The sequence below is a fragment of the Mirounga leonina genome, unplaced genomic scaffold, assembly GCF_011800145.1.
Source record: "Mirounga leonina isolate KUSES-001 unplaced genomic scaffold, KU_Mleo_1.0 Mir_55, whole genome shotgun sequence".
Classification (NCBI taxonomy): domain Eukaryota; kingdom Metazoa; phylum Chordata; class Mammalia; order Carnivora; family Phocidae; genus Mirounga; species Mirounga leonina.
Window position 1 is genome coordinate 4,939,538 of NW_023270816.1, and position 19,587 is coordinate 4,959,124.

The 19,587-nt window shown below is 38.0% G+C and overlaps 1 protein-coding gene across 3 annotated transcripts in view; it reads right to left on the reverse strand.

Moving 5' to 3' along the window:
• LOC118001946 (E3 ubiquitin-protein ligase parkin-like) overlaps positions 1 to 19,587 on the reverse strand; it is a 1,266,913-nt gene that overhangs the window by 626,687 nt on the left and 620,639 nt on the right. For all 3 annotated transcript variants that reach the window (XM_034992136.1, XM_034992135.1, XM_034992134.1), the window contains exon 5: positions 18,312 to 18,395. In XM_034992136.1, the coding sequence (XP_034848027.1) occupies positions 18,312 to 18,395 (84 nt within the window). The remainder of the gene's footprint in view (positions 1 to 18,311; positions 18,396 to 19,587) is intronic.

Below are 19,587 nucleotides of genomic sequence, written 5' to 3' on the forward strand. Positions count from 1 at the left end.
ATAAATAAATAAATAAATAAATAAATAAATAAATAAATAAATAAATAAAACAGCCCTATAAGAAATGTTAAAGGGCACTCTTTGAATGGAAAGGAAAGACCATAAGTAAGAGTATAAAAAACAGGAAACACAAAAGCAGTAAAAATACGTATATCTGTAAAAATTAGTCAAGGGATTCACAAAATAAAAGGATGTAAAATATAATGCTATATACTGAAAACACAGGGAGGAGCAGAGTAAATAATGGTTCAAGCTTAAGTGACAATCAACTTAATATAGACTTCTATGCATAGAAGATGTGATAAACAAACTGAATGGTAACCATAAATCAAAAACCAGTAATAGATATGCAAGAAGAAAGAGAAAGGAATCCAAGTATATTACTAAAAAAAGCCTGGAAACCATGAGAGAAAGAGAAGAAAGGATCAGAGAAAAAGTATAAAAATAACCATAAAACAAGTAACAAAATGGCAATAAATATATATCAATTAATAATTACTTTGAATGTAAATGGATTAACTGCTCTGATCAAAAGACATAGGGTGCCAGAGTGCATAAAAAACAAGACCCATCTAAATGCTGCCTACAGGAGACTCATTTCAGACCTAAAGAAACCTGTATATTGAAAGTGAGTGAATGGAGAAACATTTAACATGCAAACGAATGTGAAAAGAAAGCCAGGTAACAATATGTATACTGAAGAAAATAGACTTAAAAAAAAAAAGACTGTAGACTTTAAAACAAAGACTGTAACATGAGACAAAGAAGGACACTATAAATAAAGAAGACAAACCAACAAGAAGATGTAACAACATGGGTGCACCCAAATACATTACTAACATAAAGGAACTAATCAATAATAGTTCAATAATAGTAGGGGGACTTTAACACTCCACTCATATAAACGGAAAAATCATCTAAGCAGAGAATCAACAAGGAAACAGTGGCTTTGAATGACACATTGGAACAGATGGACTTAACAGATATATTCAGAGCATTCCATCCTAAAACAGCAGAAGACACAAGTGCACATGGAACATTCTCCAGCATAGATCATATGTTAGGCCACAAACAAGTCTCAACAAATTCAAAAATACCAAAGGCATACAACGAACCTTTTCTGACCACAATACTATGAAACTAGAAATCAACCGCAGGAAAAAATCTCAAAAGAACACAAATACATGGAGGTTAAGTAACATGCTACTAAACAATGAACGGCTTAACCAAGAAATCAAAGAAGAAATAAAAAATTACACGGAGACAAATGAAAATGAAAACATGATCGTTCAAACCCTTGGGATGCAGCAACAGTGATTCTAAGAAGGAAGTTTATAGAAATACAGGCCTACTTCAAGAAGAAAGAAAAAAATCTCAAATAAATGACCTAACCTCTCACCTAAAGGAGCGATAAAAAGAAGAGCAAACAAAATCCAAAACAAGCAGAAGGAAGGAAATAATAAAGATGAGAGCAGAAACAAATGATACAGAAGCTAAACAAACAAACAAAAACAAACAAACAAATAAAACACAATAGAACAGATCAATGAAACTAGGAGCTGGTTCCTTGAAAAGACTAACAAAATTGAAAAACTAATAAAAACTAGACTAATAAAAAAGAGAGAGAGAGAGAGAAAACTCAAGTAAACAAAATCAGAAATGAAAGAAAGGAATAAATAACTGACACCACAGAAATACAAACAATTGTGAGAGAATATATATAAAAAACTTATATGGCAACAAACTGGACAACCTAGAAAAAAGGGATAAATTCTTAGAAATAAATAACCTAACAAAACTGAAACAGGAAGAAATACAAAACTTGAACAGACTGATAACCAGCAAAGAAACTGATCAGTAATCAAAAAACTCCCCAGAAACAAAAGTCCAGGACCATATGGCTTCACAGATAAATTCTACCAAACATTTAAAGAAGAGTTAATACCTAGTCTCAAACTGTCCCAGAAAATACAAGAGGAAGGAAAACTTTCAAATTCATTCTATGAGGCCAGCATTACCCTGATACCAAAACCAGATAAAGTCACCACAAAAAAAGAGAACTAGGATAATATCTCTGATAAACATAGAGGCAAATATCTTCAACAAAACAGTAGCAAACTGAATGCAACAGTATAATAATAAGAAAAAAAAATCACCACTATCAGGTGGGATTTATTACCAGGATGCAAGGGTGGTTCAATATTCACAAATCAATCAAGATGATACATCACATCAATAAGAGAAAGGATAAAAAACATATGATCACTTCAGTAGATGCAGAAAAATCATTTGGCAAAGTACAACATTCATTTATGATAAAAAAACAAACAAAGCCTCAACAAAATAGGTAAGGGGGTAATATACCTCAGTATAATAAAGGCTTTATATGAAAAACCCACTACAAACATCATACTCAATGGGAAAAATGGAGAACTTTTCCCCTAAGGTCAGGGACAAGATAAGGATGTCCACTCTCACCACTTTTATTCAATGTAGTATTGGAAGTCCTAGCCACAGCAATCGGAAGGAAGAAGTAAAACTTTCACTATTTGTAGATGATATGATACTATATTTAGAACCTGAGACTCTACCAAAAAACTACAACTGATAAATGAATTCAGTAAAGTCACAGGTTACAAAATTAGTGTACAGAAATCTGTTGCATTTCTATACACTAATAATGAAGCCAAGAAAGAGAAACTAAGAAAACAATCCTATTTACAATGACACCAAAAATAATAAAATACCTAGGAATAAAGTTAACCAAAGAGGTGAAAGAGCTGTACTCTGAATATTATAAAACAATGACAAAAAAAATTGAAGATGACACAAACAAATGGAAAGATATTGCATGATTATGAATTGGAAGTAAAAGTATGGCTAAAATGGCTATACTACTCAAAGCAATCTACTCATTTAATGCAATCCCTTTCAATAGCATTTTTCACAGAACTAGAACAAACAATCCTAAAATTTGTATGGAACCACAGAAGATCCCAAATAGCCAAAGTGATTTTGAAAAAGAACAAAATTAGAGGTATTACAATCCCAGATATGAAAATATGCTACAAAGCTATAGTAATCAAAACAGTATGGTACCAACACAAAAATACACGTAGATTAATGGAACAGAATAGAAAGCCCAGAAATAACCGCACAATTATATGGTCAATTAATCTTTGACAAAGGACGTAAGAGAATGCAGTAGTGAAAAAAACAGTCTCTCCAACAAATGGTGTTAGGAAAACTGGACAGCCACATGTAAAAGAAAGAAACCTGACCCACTTTCTTACATCTTACACAAAAATAAACTCAAAATGGATTAAGGATCTAAATGTGAGACCTGAAACCATAAAAATCCTAGAAGAGAGCACAGTCAGTAATTTCTTTAACATTGGCTATAGCAACATTTTTCTAGCTATATCTCCCGAGGAAAGAGAAACAAAAGCAAAAATACACTATTGGGACTAGATCAAAATAAAAACCCTCTGCTCAGCAAAGGAAACAATCACCAAACTAAAAGGCAACCTACTGAATGGGAGAAGATATTTGCAAGCAACATATCTGATAAAGGGTTAGTATCTTAAATACATAAAGAACTTATACAATTCGGGGCTCCTGGGTGGCTCAGTCGTTAAGCATCTGCCTTTGGCTCACGTCATGATCCCAGGATTCTGCGATCGAGCCCCGCATCGGGCTCCCTGCTCAGCGGGAAGCCTGCTTCTCCCTCTCCCACTCTGCCTGCTTGTGTTCCCTCTCTTGCTGTCTCTTTCTCTGTCAAATAAATAAATAAAATCTTAAAAAAAAAAAAGACCTTTAATACAACTCAACACCAAAAGAACAAAGAATCCAATTACAAAATAGGCAGAAGACATGAGCAGATACTTATCCAAAGAAGACATGCAGATGACCAACAGACACATGAAAAGATGCCTGACATCATTCATCATCATGGAAATGGAAATCGAAGCTACAATGCAGTATCACCTCACACCTGTCAGAATGGCTAAAATCATCAACACAAGAAACAACGGGTGTTGGGGAGGAGGTGGAGAAAAAGGCACCTTCATGCACTGTTGGTGGGAATGCCAACTGGTACAGCCACTGTGGAAGACAGTATGGAGGTTCCTCACAAAGTTAAAAATAGAACTACCCTTCCATCCAGTAATCATACTACTGGGTATTTACCCAAAGAATACAAAAACACTAATTCAAAGAGATACATGCACCCCTATGTTTATAACAGCATTATTTACAATAGCCAAAGAGATGGAAGCAGTCCAAGTGGCCATCAATACACAAATGGATAAATAAGAAGTGGTATACATATACAATAGAATACTATTCAGCTGTAAAAAGAATGAAATCTTGCCATTTGCAAGGACATGGATGGAACTAGAGAGTATAATGCTAAGTGAAGTAAGTCACAGAAACATAAATACATATGATTTCCCTCATATGTGGAATTTAAGAAACAAAACAAATAAGAAAAGGAAAAACAAAAGAGAGACAAACTAAGAAACAGACTCTTAAGAATAAAAAACAAACTGATGGTTCTCAGAGGGGAGGTGGGTGGGGGGGTGGGATTAAGTGATGGGATTAATGAGTGTATTTACATGATGAGCACTGAGTAATGTATAGAACTGTTGATTCACATTGTACACCTGAAACTAATATAATACTCTATGTAACTATACTGGAATTAAAATAAAAATAATTAAAAATATGTGGTATTAGCATAATAATCATGCTGGCACATGGTTCTCAAAAAAAATAAAGATCAACAATAATGCTCTTCTAAATCATTATGATGATGTAATATTTTTCCTCCAGATTAGCTGGTAGAAAATTTTATCTATGTTACAATCGTGTATTATATAAAATGCAAATTGAGTATATTTTTATTTAAGGAACTACAGATGTTACAGTTAGCTACAAAGTTACTGTCAGAGAAACTTTATTAATTTGAATACTTTATGTTACTTGTATAAATGGCAATCAACTGCATAGGCATTCTGATAAATTGTCTCCAATTCTGGTGGAAAAAGCTGGAACAAAACTATCTTCTAAGATCAAATCTAGTAAGTCAACACATTCTAATAGCAACAACTATGGTCATAATAACTACAATTTATTGATCCCTTGCCATGAGAGGCTCTAGGGTATGCACTTTATACCCTTTATTAGACTTAATCCTTCCAATGACCTGGTCTAAAATGCATTGGCATCTCTGTTTCACAGACAAGGAAACTGATAGTGGTGGAAAGATTTTGTCCAAGGTCACCAGCCTGTAAATATCAGAACAAGAATTCACATCAAGCTTTTCTGACGCCACTGCCCATGAGCTTGACTGTGAGGCTGTGTACTAAGTTTAACCTTGTAAAAGTGTGACTACTGTCAAAGTAAGCCATGAGATAAAATCATTTGTTACTACGTTGTTAATGGTGACCTGGGAAATACATGCAAAAATCTAAAAGACCAGGGTGTAACCTGAGGTAGACATGATAGGACTAAATTGGGAAGATATATAATTGCATTTTAATTTCTCTGGCATGACTAAGTGGTGTACTTGGTACCTAATAAGTGGGGGAGTTGACTGGAAAGTTCTTGTTACTGTTTATCCAATACTATCCAAGGTAAAGATATACTTCAAATATACAAATGATTCTAGCCCAGGACAAATGAAGTCTCACAAATCAATATGATTCTACTCTGATGCCTTCACCATCAAACCATTGTCTGTTATCTGATTTGAACCCCCTTTCATAAGCATATGGCATACACACACACACATATTTATATATCAGAGTGTGCATAGTCTTTTGTATAATTACATGATCATGCAGAACGCTACGGAAGGTGCTCCAGTTATTTTTATGGCTGTACTACAAACCACCCCAAATATTAGTGGCTTACACATTTTAAAAAAAATTATTTTACATATAAAGCTGCAATTTAATCACTGTTTGGTGGAGCCTGTTTATCTCTGCTCCCTTGTCAACAACTGGGGAGGCTCAAAAGCTGGAATGGTCTGAAGTCCCTCTTGTTCACAAAAATGGCAGTTGAAGATGAGAGGGCTAACCTGCTGGGTGCTGGAACACTTGGTTTCCTTAGTCACCTCTCCTTGTTCCTGTGTGGCCTCCTCTCCTTCTGCTCTCTCATCATTATGGCATTATGGAATCCAGCCAATTTTCTCTGTTGGCTGAGTGCTCTTAGCATCCATGTCCCAGAAGAGAGAAAGCCAGACAGATGCAGTTTTGCCTTTTGTGACCCAGCCTCAGAACACAGCATCACTTCTACTGGATTCTATCCTTCAGGAACAGATCACCATGGCTGGCCCAGGTCTCAGGGGAAGAGAAGTAGAACCCATTGTGTGATAAGGGGACTGTCAAAGAATCCTCAGACAACCACTCAAGGATGCATAGCTTGTTGATTCTGGGCAAGGCCCAGATAGTTGGGAGCTGCTATGGAGGAGAGGAAGTAAGAAAGATAAGAAAGAGAGAGGGAGAGAGAGAAGGGAGAGGGAGAAGTGAAAAGGAAAAGAAACATATCTGTGGGGGGTAGATGTGAATATTGTGCAGTTGGACATGTTGTCCCTGGAGTATACATTAATGAATTGATGTGGTTCATAAATTTGTGTATTGTTTTAGCTCATGATTTGGTCTCTTCAAGATCTGAGTTGCTGAGATTTAGTTCCTAAACCTGCAAATGTTTTTGGCCAGACCCTTGGTGATTCTTAGCAGCTGGAGGTCTTTCTCCTTGACATGTCTTTAGCAGGAGAGCAACATTTGACCGAGAGAGTAATTAATTTTCATTTATTCAGCTAGCCCTAATTATTTCCTCTCCCCTTCTGCCTCTTCTCCTAATAGAGACTGGCCTTCACCATTACAGAGAGCTTTTGTTGTTATTATTGTGTAGTTTTGTTTTCTCTTTTGGAGAGCTACCTGTGATAGCTGACAGAATCCTTGAGAGGTACTCAGTTGTGGTGGTTAGAGAAAACGTGGAAGGACTCAGACTAAATCAGAGTTATCCATATGAGGTCAAGTCCATGATTTCTAAAGAGCCATGTTTTCAACAGTGTGGAATGATGAGTATTAGTGGATTATTAATCCTAACTTATAGTAGTCATGACTTTGTAGTGTCCTAACTATTCATCTGGTCTGGATAACCTTTCTATTATTTGCTCTCTTGGGTTCTGATCATCACAGAGTTCATCTAGTCTCATAACCATGGCTGATAGATCCTGTTATATACCAGCTTCTTTATAACACTTCTATTGACTCTGCATATTCCTTAAGAGTAAATAGACGCCATCCCCAAGAAGCTCCTCTAGGCTCAACTCCAATAAAATGTACTTTTGTATTTCTACTGTTACTGAACCATATACCATAACTGCTGGCCTGCAATGGCCCCCACTATGCATTCTTCTCCATTTATATTTGCTTTTATCTATATGACACAAACATTTCATCATTCAGGTGTGTGACTGAACCACAGTCCTTAGCGGTGAGTGCATTTAAAACATTTCAGCGTCCTATCAAGAAAATGTCCAAATTTAAATGCATGCCTTATAATAACTAATACCACTCACTATTAAATACTAAATTAGAATGCATTCTCTAAAGGGTCTTCATATATTGGGCACTGGCCTAAGTGATGTGATTTTTAATTGCTTAACATAAAGTCACTTAATGAGATTTATACTTCTTGTGAACATCAGTGTAAGTTTTAATGAAATGTTAGAAGCACATGGAGGATTGGTTCTTTGCTTGATTGGAATAGTTCATTTTTAATAAGACTGGTAAAGATGACTAAATCAGATAACTCTAAGAAAAAATGACAGCTCTGTGAACCAGAAGAATATAGGCATTTCTGAATAAGATATGAAAATCTACAGATATTGACAGTTATGTGAACTGAACAGAATATCTTTTATTTCTGAAAAACAGGATGCTTTACTGAGTCCTGAATTCCTACATACTCAGTGAAACTTCAAGAGTGATGTACAATCTTTGCTTCACAAATGGAGACTGGAAATGAACAGAAGTTAATTAACATGCACATAAGAACAGAAGGAGCTACAGATATGCTTATTAACTCAGTCCACTCCTCAAACTGTTCAGCATAAAATTCCAGTCAGCTTGATAATCCTTAGGAAGAAATGGCTTCTCAGATAGACTCAAAATTTACTTCATGTAGTAACCTATTGTCTGCCCCCTCTAATATTTTCAAAAGTTAATGGCAAAAGAATAAAAAAATAAAATAAAGTCTCTGGTTTTCCAGTAAGTTTGAGATAATGGGAGTGGCAGGAAGAGAAGGGAAGGGAAACCCTTTATACTGGATCATCCACTTCTGGCAATTACAGATAACAGAGAGTTGCCAATAAAGATAGAATTTCAATCAACCACTAAACAGACTCCCACTGAGGAACATACTGGAGAAACGTGAACAGATAAGACAGAAGACAACCATATGGCTGCTCTTAATGACCCAATAAATACAAGAAAAGTGGGGTGCTTCTAATTGGTTCCAAACTAAAATCTCATTTGTATGTTGTGTTTCTAGTTTTAAGGAAGGCAAAATGCCAATTCTCATTTACCTTTATTCACACGTTCCCAGGGATTCAAGTACAATAAAAAAATTGTATAAAAACTATCTTTTGTTTTTGTTACCATATATATATATATTTGCTTTGTTCCTTACCCCACCATCATGCCAACCAGCTCAACTGCTATTTCAGCCTTCAAAATATCGAAACTTCAACATGGTAAGGTTACTTCTATTATAGTCCTCTACGTGGAGAGCACAGACAAAATAACACACACACAAAGGAAACTGCATTGCCTCTCGTTTCTCAGGCAGCACTAAATTCCAGATGCTTCTCAAAGTCTCCTCCCTCAGCACGACTCTTACAAGAGGGTCCTTCTTGTGGGATGCTATCTTCTGCCCCTCTAGCAGATCATGCTGGCTCCTCCTGCAGATCTCAGCTCCAGCTTGCCTTCCCCAAGCTGGGCTGCCCTAACTCACAGATTCCGCTCTGTTCCTTGTCCTCGTGGCGTCCTGTGCTTTTCTTTTTCATCTTCCCTGACGACAAGTGCCAGGTCATTGGGGCTGGGAGGAGATCCATGGAAGCAATGTCGGTTTTGCACACACAGGAGAGCCGAGCATACTGTCTAGTAGCTAAAAGTCATTCATGGAACAAATGGTCCTCCATTTTCTATCCCTTTATTCCCATCATTTTCTCTACCTCAGGAAACTCTCAACCTTGCCAACATCAGCGCCTGTGAAAACTGCACCACCCCTCCCTCAGGGGCCACCTCCCCCAGAAAGCCTTTTCTTTGGTCATCTCTGTGGAGGAGATTTCTCTTCTCTGTACTTTAACAAGCATTTTTGGTGCTTGCTTCATGGCATTCATATACCAATTTGTCTTATTTCCTCTGTTCACTCACAAAGGGAAGACTTTCATTTTTTAGGTAAAGTCTTTTTACAGTCTTTCATATCCATCTTTAACAATATTTAGTTCACGGTAAAAATCTCCATTTGCCTGCACTTCTGATTCCACCCTGAAATTTTTCCCAAACTGCAAGAGCAGCCAATGGAATATTCGCTTTTCTATTCCTAGTGCCTGGCATAGAAGACATGCTCAGTAAGTTTTTTATTTTTTTCTGTTGAATCCGAATTGCAGTCATTTCTATAAGGTCTTCTTTCTGCAACTAGATTCCCAGCTCCTAAAGGCCAGTCTTTATTTTCTGCATAGTGACTAACACAACAAATAAGTATGTATTATAAAAATGACTATATTTCTTTCAATGGAAAGACACACATTTTAAAAATTATATTTTGCTTCCCAATCTTTAAACATAAAAGTGTTCTCTTTATCTCATAAGAACACTCATGTTTATTTTTGCGAATTCTGAGGATTGAGGGGGGTGATAATTATTACCCACTTTAGGAAATTCAGACCTGAGGATCCCAAACTATGTTTGTTTCCAAGAAATATTAGTGAAAATAAATGTTTCACCACATGTGGTCAATAGCACATGGGATTCTTCTCAGTTTTGATTTCATCCTCCATGTTTATATTTTCCATCCTAAATCTCAAGTTTGGGAAACGGGCTTTAAGTATTTTTTTTTGCAGCATATATCTTAAAAACTAAATTTTATCATGGCCCTTGATAACTTTTTGAGCGCTAGCTTGACCTGAGTAAGAGAGATGATGGTTTCTTAATGACCTCCATCACGGCATGATGAAGTGTGGGTCTCTGAGAGCCATCAGTCACCTGCCTGAAGGATCAAGAGAGTATTTGCCAGCCGAGAAGCAGTCCTCATTCCCCTGCCCTATCACTCACACATCTTCCTTCTATTCTTCTCACTCCATTAGCTGCCTGCGTATCTGCACAGAGGTGATCACAGAGTGACCTTCAGTCCCTAACCCCTGCTATTTCTAGTTAGGTCTCATCTACCATCCTAGTTGAAAAGTTCGATGATGTTTACAGTGGTATCTACTTAATCTTTCTTCGCTCCAGTTCTCAGAATTTCACTTATAAATCTATCTGAAATTATCTTATTACACCTCTTGCTATCTTTCCTGGCAGATCAATATACCATCTCCCCAATCTAAAACCTAGTGGTCTAGAAATGCACCTTTTTCTGATTAATCATAATAAATGTCTTTGTTGTTTCTTTGTTGACTTGGGCCCTTGTCTAAAGCCGTAACACAATCTTCAGTGCAGCCTCTTACTAACATATCTGGCTTTGGAATCGTTCTGTGGAAAGATGAAAAATTAAGTACTTTGAAACCGCTGGAGATAATAAGCAGATTTTAAATTGCTCATCTTATGCAGTGTAGTGATAAGACGCATGATTTTCTTCTATTGTATACAAAATGAGATACAAATTATAACACAGAGAATCACGGGTCCACAAGTGAAAAAAACTACTGACAATTCACAGAGAACAGGAGTTTCCTGGAATTGAGGAGGCAAGGAATTATTTCTAATATTTAAAAATATATGTTATAGAAACTGGACATTTGCTTGAACAAAGACATCATCAACTAAACCAAGGTCATAGGCGTGGAAACTTGGTGTGGATACTGGTTATCTTGTGTATATAGGAATTCTGATGCACATGCACTAATTTCTGGTCCCTGGTTCTATTTCCTTGGAGATTTGTTTCATGGAACAGCATACAAGAGTCTTTTACAATTACATGGAGATGGCTGTTGATACAATTTTCCACTAAGTTACCAAAGAGTCGAGACAAAAAGGAGGGTTATATCACAGAAAAAACAGTTCAGTTGAATTGAGTATTGGCTTCTAAGCCACCCAAGTACCCCCTAGGTTCTTAAAAACAACCTCAATTTCTTTAGTGCTTTTAAAAACTGACACTTTTTTCATAATAGACTAATTTATTTTTACATATAAACATTTTAAATTTTCATTTAAATTTGCAAAATCTTCGCTGACTCTAATAAAAATACCTATCTTCTAATTCCTACCTTACTTTTTAAAAACGACACTTTTTGTTCTCAAGTGGTAAAAACTTAGTTTAGAAGTGAACTGTCCTTGAGTCTGAATAGTTGATCGGTTTTTGAAAAATGCTCTAAGAAGTTTCTAGTTTGTCACCCAAATTGCATGTCAGACAACAAAGATTACTTTGTCACGCTTAGATACCATTCAATCATAATCTGAGTTTGACTTCAAAGCTTTCACAATTCAATTTTATTTAGAATTAAGAAAACATGACTGCTGAGAATAGTGAAAAGACAGGGAGACCATTTCTCTTCGACCAAACATCAGGGCAGAATGAGCAGGGACCATACGCCTTCTCCTCTTTTTCCTCTGCTTTTATTCTTTTCCCTCCACACTTAAGTGCCCAGCTGCCCTTTGGGATGGAAGCCACGAGGGCTGGGGTTGTTTACGTATTTGGAAATGTCTGTGCCCATGTTGGCTACTGCGTTGTGTAGACGGGCTTAGCCACACAAGGTTGCAGAGCCTGCAGCAACTTTTATATCTTGCATATAAACAGACTTTTGTGACTATCTCAGGGATACCTGGTCAACCTGAGATCTTTTCTTAAAAACAAAACAGAGCCATCTTTTCATTATTATTAGATACTGGAAAAAATAAGAACATACAGTCTACACCAGGAAACCATCCTGAGAAATCTTGAGTCTCATTTTGTGAGCTTCTAATCAAGTCTAAAACAACAATAGAAACAACCAAAAGAAACACAGATCCCTTTGAGGAGAGTGATTTGATTAAACTAAAACATTAATTAGAAACTTTTTGGACATAAGCTACTATGCAAATGCTCTCTCTACAAAAATTGTTCAGTATTAGGTGACTTTTGTTTATTATTCATTTCATTTTAGTCAACATCTCCCCAGAAGATGAAATCAGAGATACAGACTCTGAATATTAACTTTTATTCAAACTAATGTTTCAGTTGACATACACTGAGCTCAACTGGGGGAAAATATAAGAAATAAATTGCATGTTGAATAAGATGGAAGCTCTCCATTTATTACACTGAGTTTAATAATTATGCTACTTATTATAGTTTAGGGGATAGTTTTTAGTATCTAATTTCATTCAAGCTATTTTAAGAGGTCTTTCTAAACTGTTTCTGATAAAAAGAGTTCCACGTAAAAGAGTTCAATGCCTATCAAGGTCAAATAATTTTAAACATAAAATACATTACTTTACATGGGATTTCAGGTAAGTATTACCACTCAAAAACATAAAATATAATGTATTTATAGTCTGTTAAGTAGTAAAATAACACTCCTTAACAAGAACAAAAATATTGACCGTGGTCCATTTATCACTTTGAAGATTGCTAAGAACTGAATGTTTGTGTCCCCCCCAAACTGATATATGGAAGCCTAATCCCCATTGTGATGGTATTTGGAGGTGGGTTCTTTAGAAGGTGATTAGAGCATAAGAGCAGAGAGCTCATGAATGGAATTAGTACTTTTATAAAAGATATCTCAGAAATACCCCTTGTCCCTTCTACCATGTGATAGCATCTGTCAATCAGGAAGTAGGCCCTTGATCTTGAACTTCCTAGCCTCCAGAACTGTGAGAAATAAATGTTTGTTTTTTTATAAGCCACCGTGTTTATGGTATTTTTGTTATAGTAGCCTGAACGAACTAGGACAAAGCCATGATTTAATTCTTTTCCTTGTCATCTAAGGCACTATCCCCTTCACCTAAACCCTGCTGTCCAATTATAAGGTGTGAGGGAAAAGGCAACACTCTCACAGTTGGCTTAGAAACCCTTCATTACCACAAAAGCACTACTAAGTCAGAGGTTTCCACAGGGGAGTGTTTGATAAACAGGGGATACTCGCTTTAAAGTTATAATTTGGAACTCAGAAATAACACCTGGAGAGTAGGACTTCTGGGCATGCCTTAGCCTATGTGTGCAACTAAGTAAATCACATAACCCCAGCGCATGGACAAACACAAATATCTTGGTTGCTTAAGGAATCATACATAAAACATAAAAAAGATTTACAAAGAAAATTTAAGGTCTTATGTCATATCCAAAGTTGATTTAATTTCACTAATGGAGAAAATTCTAAGTGATTTTTGTCCCTCTTTAAATCAGAAGCATATATACCCTCTGAGCTGACTAGAATTCTTTTTATAAAAAGGTAAGACGCCTTTCAGAACTAATGCTATGCTCCTTCTTTAGGAAACAGCGATTAGTGTAAAACTGAATTAGGTACAGATTGCTCTGTCTAAAGTGTAGCTAGGGTCAAGTTTATATTTGTACTCTTAAAAACCAAGGTTAGATTTCACTGTATTTAAAATGATCTAAATAGATTATCTTTAAGTGTATAAATATTAATTATGAATATATTAGTGACCCTGTTCTTTTGAATTTTAAGTATATGGATATTTTTCTCAAGTGATAGAAATTTAACTTTTTAATGAGAATATAATATATAGTGCATAAAATACTGTCAAAAACCTAAAATACCCTGCAAATTTAAATATGATAAACTACTTAAAAATGCCTATCTTCTCACCTCCTTAAGAAATAAACACCACACACAATGCTTTAGAAAACACAGGAGTCAATGTTTATATTTAGCTGCACTGTAAAAATGTAATTCACAAAAAAAATGTTTTAAGATAAGAAAGAGAAAGAATGAATTAAATTTCTCACACTGAGAGCGCCGCCAGCCACTGGTTACAAAAAAGTGTGCATGCCTTCAATTCCTTTATTTAGTGTTCACTAAAAATGAGAGAAAAATAGTTGGATATGACAGTTTCTTTTTCTACCTTTTAAACATTATATTTAAATAATTTTATTCTCTCTTCTTTTATAAAATAAGCACTGATGGTCCTAAATACTCCCTTTAAATTCTAATTTAACAACATCCCCAAAGATTTGATATGTGGTGTATTTTCATTGTTGTTTGGTTTCATATTTCCATTTGGATTTTTACTGGCTACGTTAATTGAATTTCCATGTTTCAGAGACTTTATGGTTATGCTTTTGTAAGTGTTATTTAAATGCCTTAATGCCCCAAAACATGATCAATTGTTGAGATGTTCCATATATGCTTAAAAAAGGAGGCATCTCCAGGTGTTGGGTGCAGCATTCACGATGCAACCCTGGTCACTGGTTGTACTGATTTGCCAAATACTTCCTGATTATGCTGCTGGAGCTCCCAGCCCCTCAGAGGTCAATGTTACTATCTCCTGCCCTCGTGCCAGATTTATCCATATACTTAATTAATCCTGAGAATTTGTCCTTAATATATTTTGGGTTTGATCATGTTACTAAGATCATACAATTTTTAAAATGCTATATCTTTCTGAGTTATTGAACCTTTTAACAAAATCTATTTTTAATAATGCTTTTCAAAAAAATCTTTAATAATGTATACTTTGGCTTTTGGGGTAATCTTAACCTACAATCTCATATGTTGTTTGTTAATTTGTTCAGAATGTATTTGTTCCCCCTTGATCTGCATCTGTATCACCTCCACCGGGCCAGGGGGCCCATGTCCTAACTGCTGTGATTTTTGGCAATTAAGAGCTCACATGGGGCGCCTGGGTGGCTCAGTCCTTAAGCGTCTGCCTTCGGCTCAGGTCATGATCCCAGGATCCTGGGATTGAGCCCCGCATCAGGCTCCCTGCTCCCCGCGGAAAGCCTGCTTCTCCCTCTCCCACTCCCCCTGCTTGTGTTCCCTCTCTCGCTGTGTCTCTCTCTGTCAAATAAATAAATAACATGTTCTAAAAAAAAGGATATAAAATATAATAACATATACCTAAAACATGGGAAGGAGAGGAGAAAAGAATAGGTTCAAAGGTAAACCACCATCAGCTTAACACAGGCTACTATATGAAGAGTTTAGACACAAACCTGATGGTAATCATGTATCAAAAAAACCACTAACAAATATGCAAAGAATAAAGAGAAAGAAATCCAAATATATCACAAAAGAAAATCAGCAAAACATGAAAGACAAGAAAGAATCAGAGGGACGCCTGGGTGGCTCAGTCGGTTAAGCGCCTGCCTTCAGCTCAGGTCATGATCCCAGGGTCCTGGGATCAAGCCCCACGTCGGGCTCTCTGCTTGGCGGGGAGCCTGCTTCCCCCTCTCCCTCTGCCTCTCTCTCTCTATCTCTCATGAATAAATAAATAAAATCTTAAAAAAAAAAAAAAGAAAGAAAGAATCAGAGAAAGTCTTCAAAACCACCACAAAACAAGGATTAAAATGGCAATAAATACATATCTATCAATGATTACTTTGAATGTAAATGGACTAAACTCTCCAATCCAAGACATAAGGAGACAGAATGGATTAAAAGAAAAATAAAAAACAAACAAACAAAAACCACAAGAGCCATCTATCTCTATGTGTTTTGTTTTGTTTTGTTTTAAGTCTGTAGTTGACGACGGTGATGATTTCAGTTGGCTTGTGAATCACCTTATCCTGGACCCACTTCCTCAGTATGCCGCGCACCACGCAATCACAAGTCACGCTGCCACACTGGTGTCCTGTTGGGGGGGCTGCAAAGAGAAATGGGTGGCTGCCAGCTGCAGGGGGTGGTCCTCAGGGCCAGCAGCACACACCCCAAGGCACCATGGAGGGGGCTCATTTGCCTGGCTCCTCAGGGGGCCCCCAAAACACACTGAAGGGCTCTGTGGACAGAACTTCTTGTCCGGAATTCAGAGTTAATTCTAAGTCCAGACCTCAGTCTGGGCTGGGGACGATGTCTGCAACCCTAGAGTGGTCTGGGAGGGTGGGTAGGGACTTCCTCCCCCTCGGGGAGTGTGAATTTGCCTGGCGTCTGGTCCATCATGCAACCTGAGGCGGCGGCCAGCAGAGCAGTGCACATGGGTGAGGAACACCGACCAGGGGATCAGAGTGAGCCAGGGACCAGCACAGACCGCCTCTCCGGGAAGCTAGCGCCTTCCTCTCCAGCGGATCCCACAAGGGTATCATGTTTTATGGGTACTAGCTCTATGTAGGATTCTGTGGTTTCATCTGCCACCTTGATGAAGCCATTAACTCAGCTGCAGCCTCCCATGGACACCTGCCCACCTGAGGCTCCAGCCCCCAGTGACCAGTCATTGCTGCCAAAGTGGCGGCTCGCGTCAGCTGACAGTCTCCCCTCTGGGGTCCAGCTTTCTCCTGGTTTTGACGAATATACTCCTCCTTATTATGTTGTCAGCACAGCCATTCTTTTAAAAGTACATGTTTGTAATTTAATCCAGTATTTTTATATGGTGGGTACTGAAAGGATTTTGAAGGATATCAGATCACCCTGCTGCCAGATACAGAGCTGCGATATAACTTAATTTACGCTGAATTCCATGTACTGATACCTAAGGTAAGTAGAATATGCAACAAGCAAAGGAAAGGATTCTCAGTCCCACTCAACAGTTTCCCCCTTTGACTGATTTGCAGTTAAATCTTTAAAGATGCAAAAGTGTTTATTCTACTGTGACTGAATCTTGCCAATTAATATTAAGGTCTGGGAGAGGCAGTCAGACTATCAGGAATTGAAGTAGGTTTTCAAAGGACCTCACATGATTGTAAAAATGATACAGAGACCACAGTGTTACACATAACAGATGACGCACATGTGTGTAGATGGGTGAATGAATCGATGGATGGAGATATAATTACTATTACATATAATTGTAATTAAGAGATATTATACACTATAATATATACATACTGCACTTGTATACATACATGGGTGGGTATGTAATTATACTGAAGAATTGTGCCCCATAAATACATTCACTTTCCTTTCATCTCAGTAGCAAAGTTACAAGACTATATTATGCCTGGATATATGTGACTGACAAACAAGTCGTTATTTTTCTTCAGGATTTGCATTAATAAAAATCTGCTCATGGTCCTCGCCCCTGTTTGATGGAAAATGATTGCTAGTGCTGCTCACTTCTCCCTCCGTACCTCGCAACCGCCCTGCAGACTGGAGAGACAAGGCACGCCTAATGGTTCCAGCTCAAAGACTCTACCTGTTGCTATTGACAGACTTTGTTCCTGGGAGCAGATACGAACTGGCAGCTGTGAACTAACATTGACGTTTAGGTTGGCACCGTAACAGTATTTACGGCTCAGGAGACACATACAGTCAGATTATGAGAGATCCAGGAATTTTCGAGATAAAAAGTAAAGCAATATACAAATTACAAACATGACCAGAATATAAAATGATTTAAAAAATAATTTCAGTACTTAGGATCGCTTTTACTAAATATCTGCTCTATAGGAAACATCAACATATGGCATATGTTTGCAAAGAGTAAGGGGAGTGCAGAGAGCAGAAGACAGTCATCCAATTGTAGAGCTGCTCACGCACATGAGATTTACTAATAGCTCACTATGACACAAAAAGAAAGGCAGAAAGAGATAAAGAAAGAAAGCAATTTGGAACAATGCGGAATATAAATACAAAATATCACAGCACCAGCACAAAGATTAACCTTATATCTTTGTTACTTTCTTTTGCTAGGCTCCCAAGTGGCTCTTCTTTATGTTCCATAAATATCACTCTGTAAGGTGTTTAAATTGACATGTTTCAAAACAGTCACCGCACGTGGTTAAGCCTCTAGGAAAATGACACTGGATGGCAACGAACAAGGTAGAATTTGGGGTGACTATATAAATAATACTTTGAATCTGATGACACTTTGGCTGAATACTATCAGATGGAAGAAAAATCAGTTAACCTTCTTGTCTCTATTCTATTTTCCTACTAACCACTGAAGAGGCCATAACGAAAAAAATGGATTTGACCAGGTACTTACGGCTGTAGTCCCAGGACAGTTTGCAGATTGGCATTCACCGGTCATCCGGTTTGGGATTAAGACATCGTCCCAGCAAGAGGGACCCTTTGAGAAAAAACAACAGGTACTTGGTGCATGAAATGTAACACAAATGTACGTTTTCTAAAATCTACCGATATTATAAAATGATAATGAAAGTAATGTGTCGTCCAGTGATTTTCAAAATATAATCTACAGAACCTGGGACTTCTCAAGATCCTTTTGGGGGATCTGGTAGATCAAAATTATTTTCACAAGCACACTAAGATGATCTTTAGCATATTGATCCAAACACGTAATACATTCACATGTAGTAGTCTCCCTACTGCGGCTAATTCAATTGTCTAAAAACTGAAATACTTTTCTTAAGTTCACTGCAATTTCAACTAATGCCTTCTATTTATTTACTTTAAAGATTAATTAATTAATTAATTTATGAGAGAGAGAGATAGAGCACGAGCAGGGGTAGGGGCAGAGGGAGAAGCAGGCTCTCTGCTGAGCAGGGCGCCCGATGCGGGGCTCGATCCCAGGACCCTGGGATCACAACCTGAGCCGAAGGCAGACGCCTAACGACTGAGCCACCAGGCACCCAACTGATGACTTCTAAATGAAAACACCCATGCCATCCCACTCAGAAGGACCCTTCCAGGGCAGTCGTGGAGCCTGTGGAGGCACACGGGGAGGGCCAGCTGTCACAGCTGGCAGGCTGAGCAGGCATGGGTGCCGCCTCCCTCTCCTGAGGCACTGGGAAGACGACATTTGAACGAGCACCATGTAAACCCGTAACAGTAAGGAGAATGGAAGACAGAGGGTTGGCTGAGGAGAAATTTCCAAGCATTTCTGGAAATCTGCAACAGGCTGCGGCGAAGGAGGAGGACGGGAGGTAGGTGTCCCCAGGTGCGGGGACGACAGAGCTTCCAGCAGCTGCGTTCCAGGGCCTGTGCCCAGCCGGGCAGAGGGAGGTTAGAGCCAAGAGGTGGTGGCTGTGGGGATTTTACGACCAAAGACACCGGGACCACGCCGGCGGTTTTTATGAGCAGTGGCCCACCTTGCTGCACGAGCCAGACCAAGCAGCCTCCTGGCCGCGCTCCTGCACGGATCAGCGAAAACTTCGAAGGCACGGAAGGATCTCAGCCATTCCTGGGTCTCCATGAGCGCTCGCTTTCACTCCCCTGCACCAGGACACCCACACCCACAGGTGCACCAGACACACAGATGCACACACACACACGTGCACGCACATAACTTTAGAGAAAAA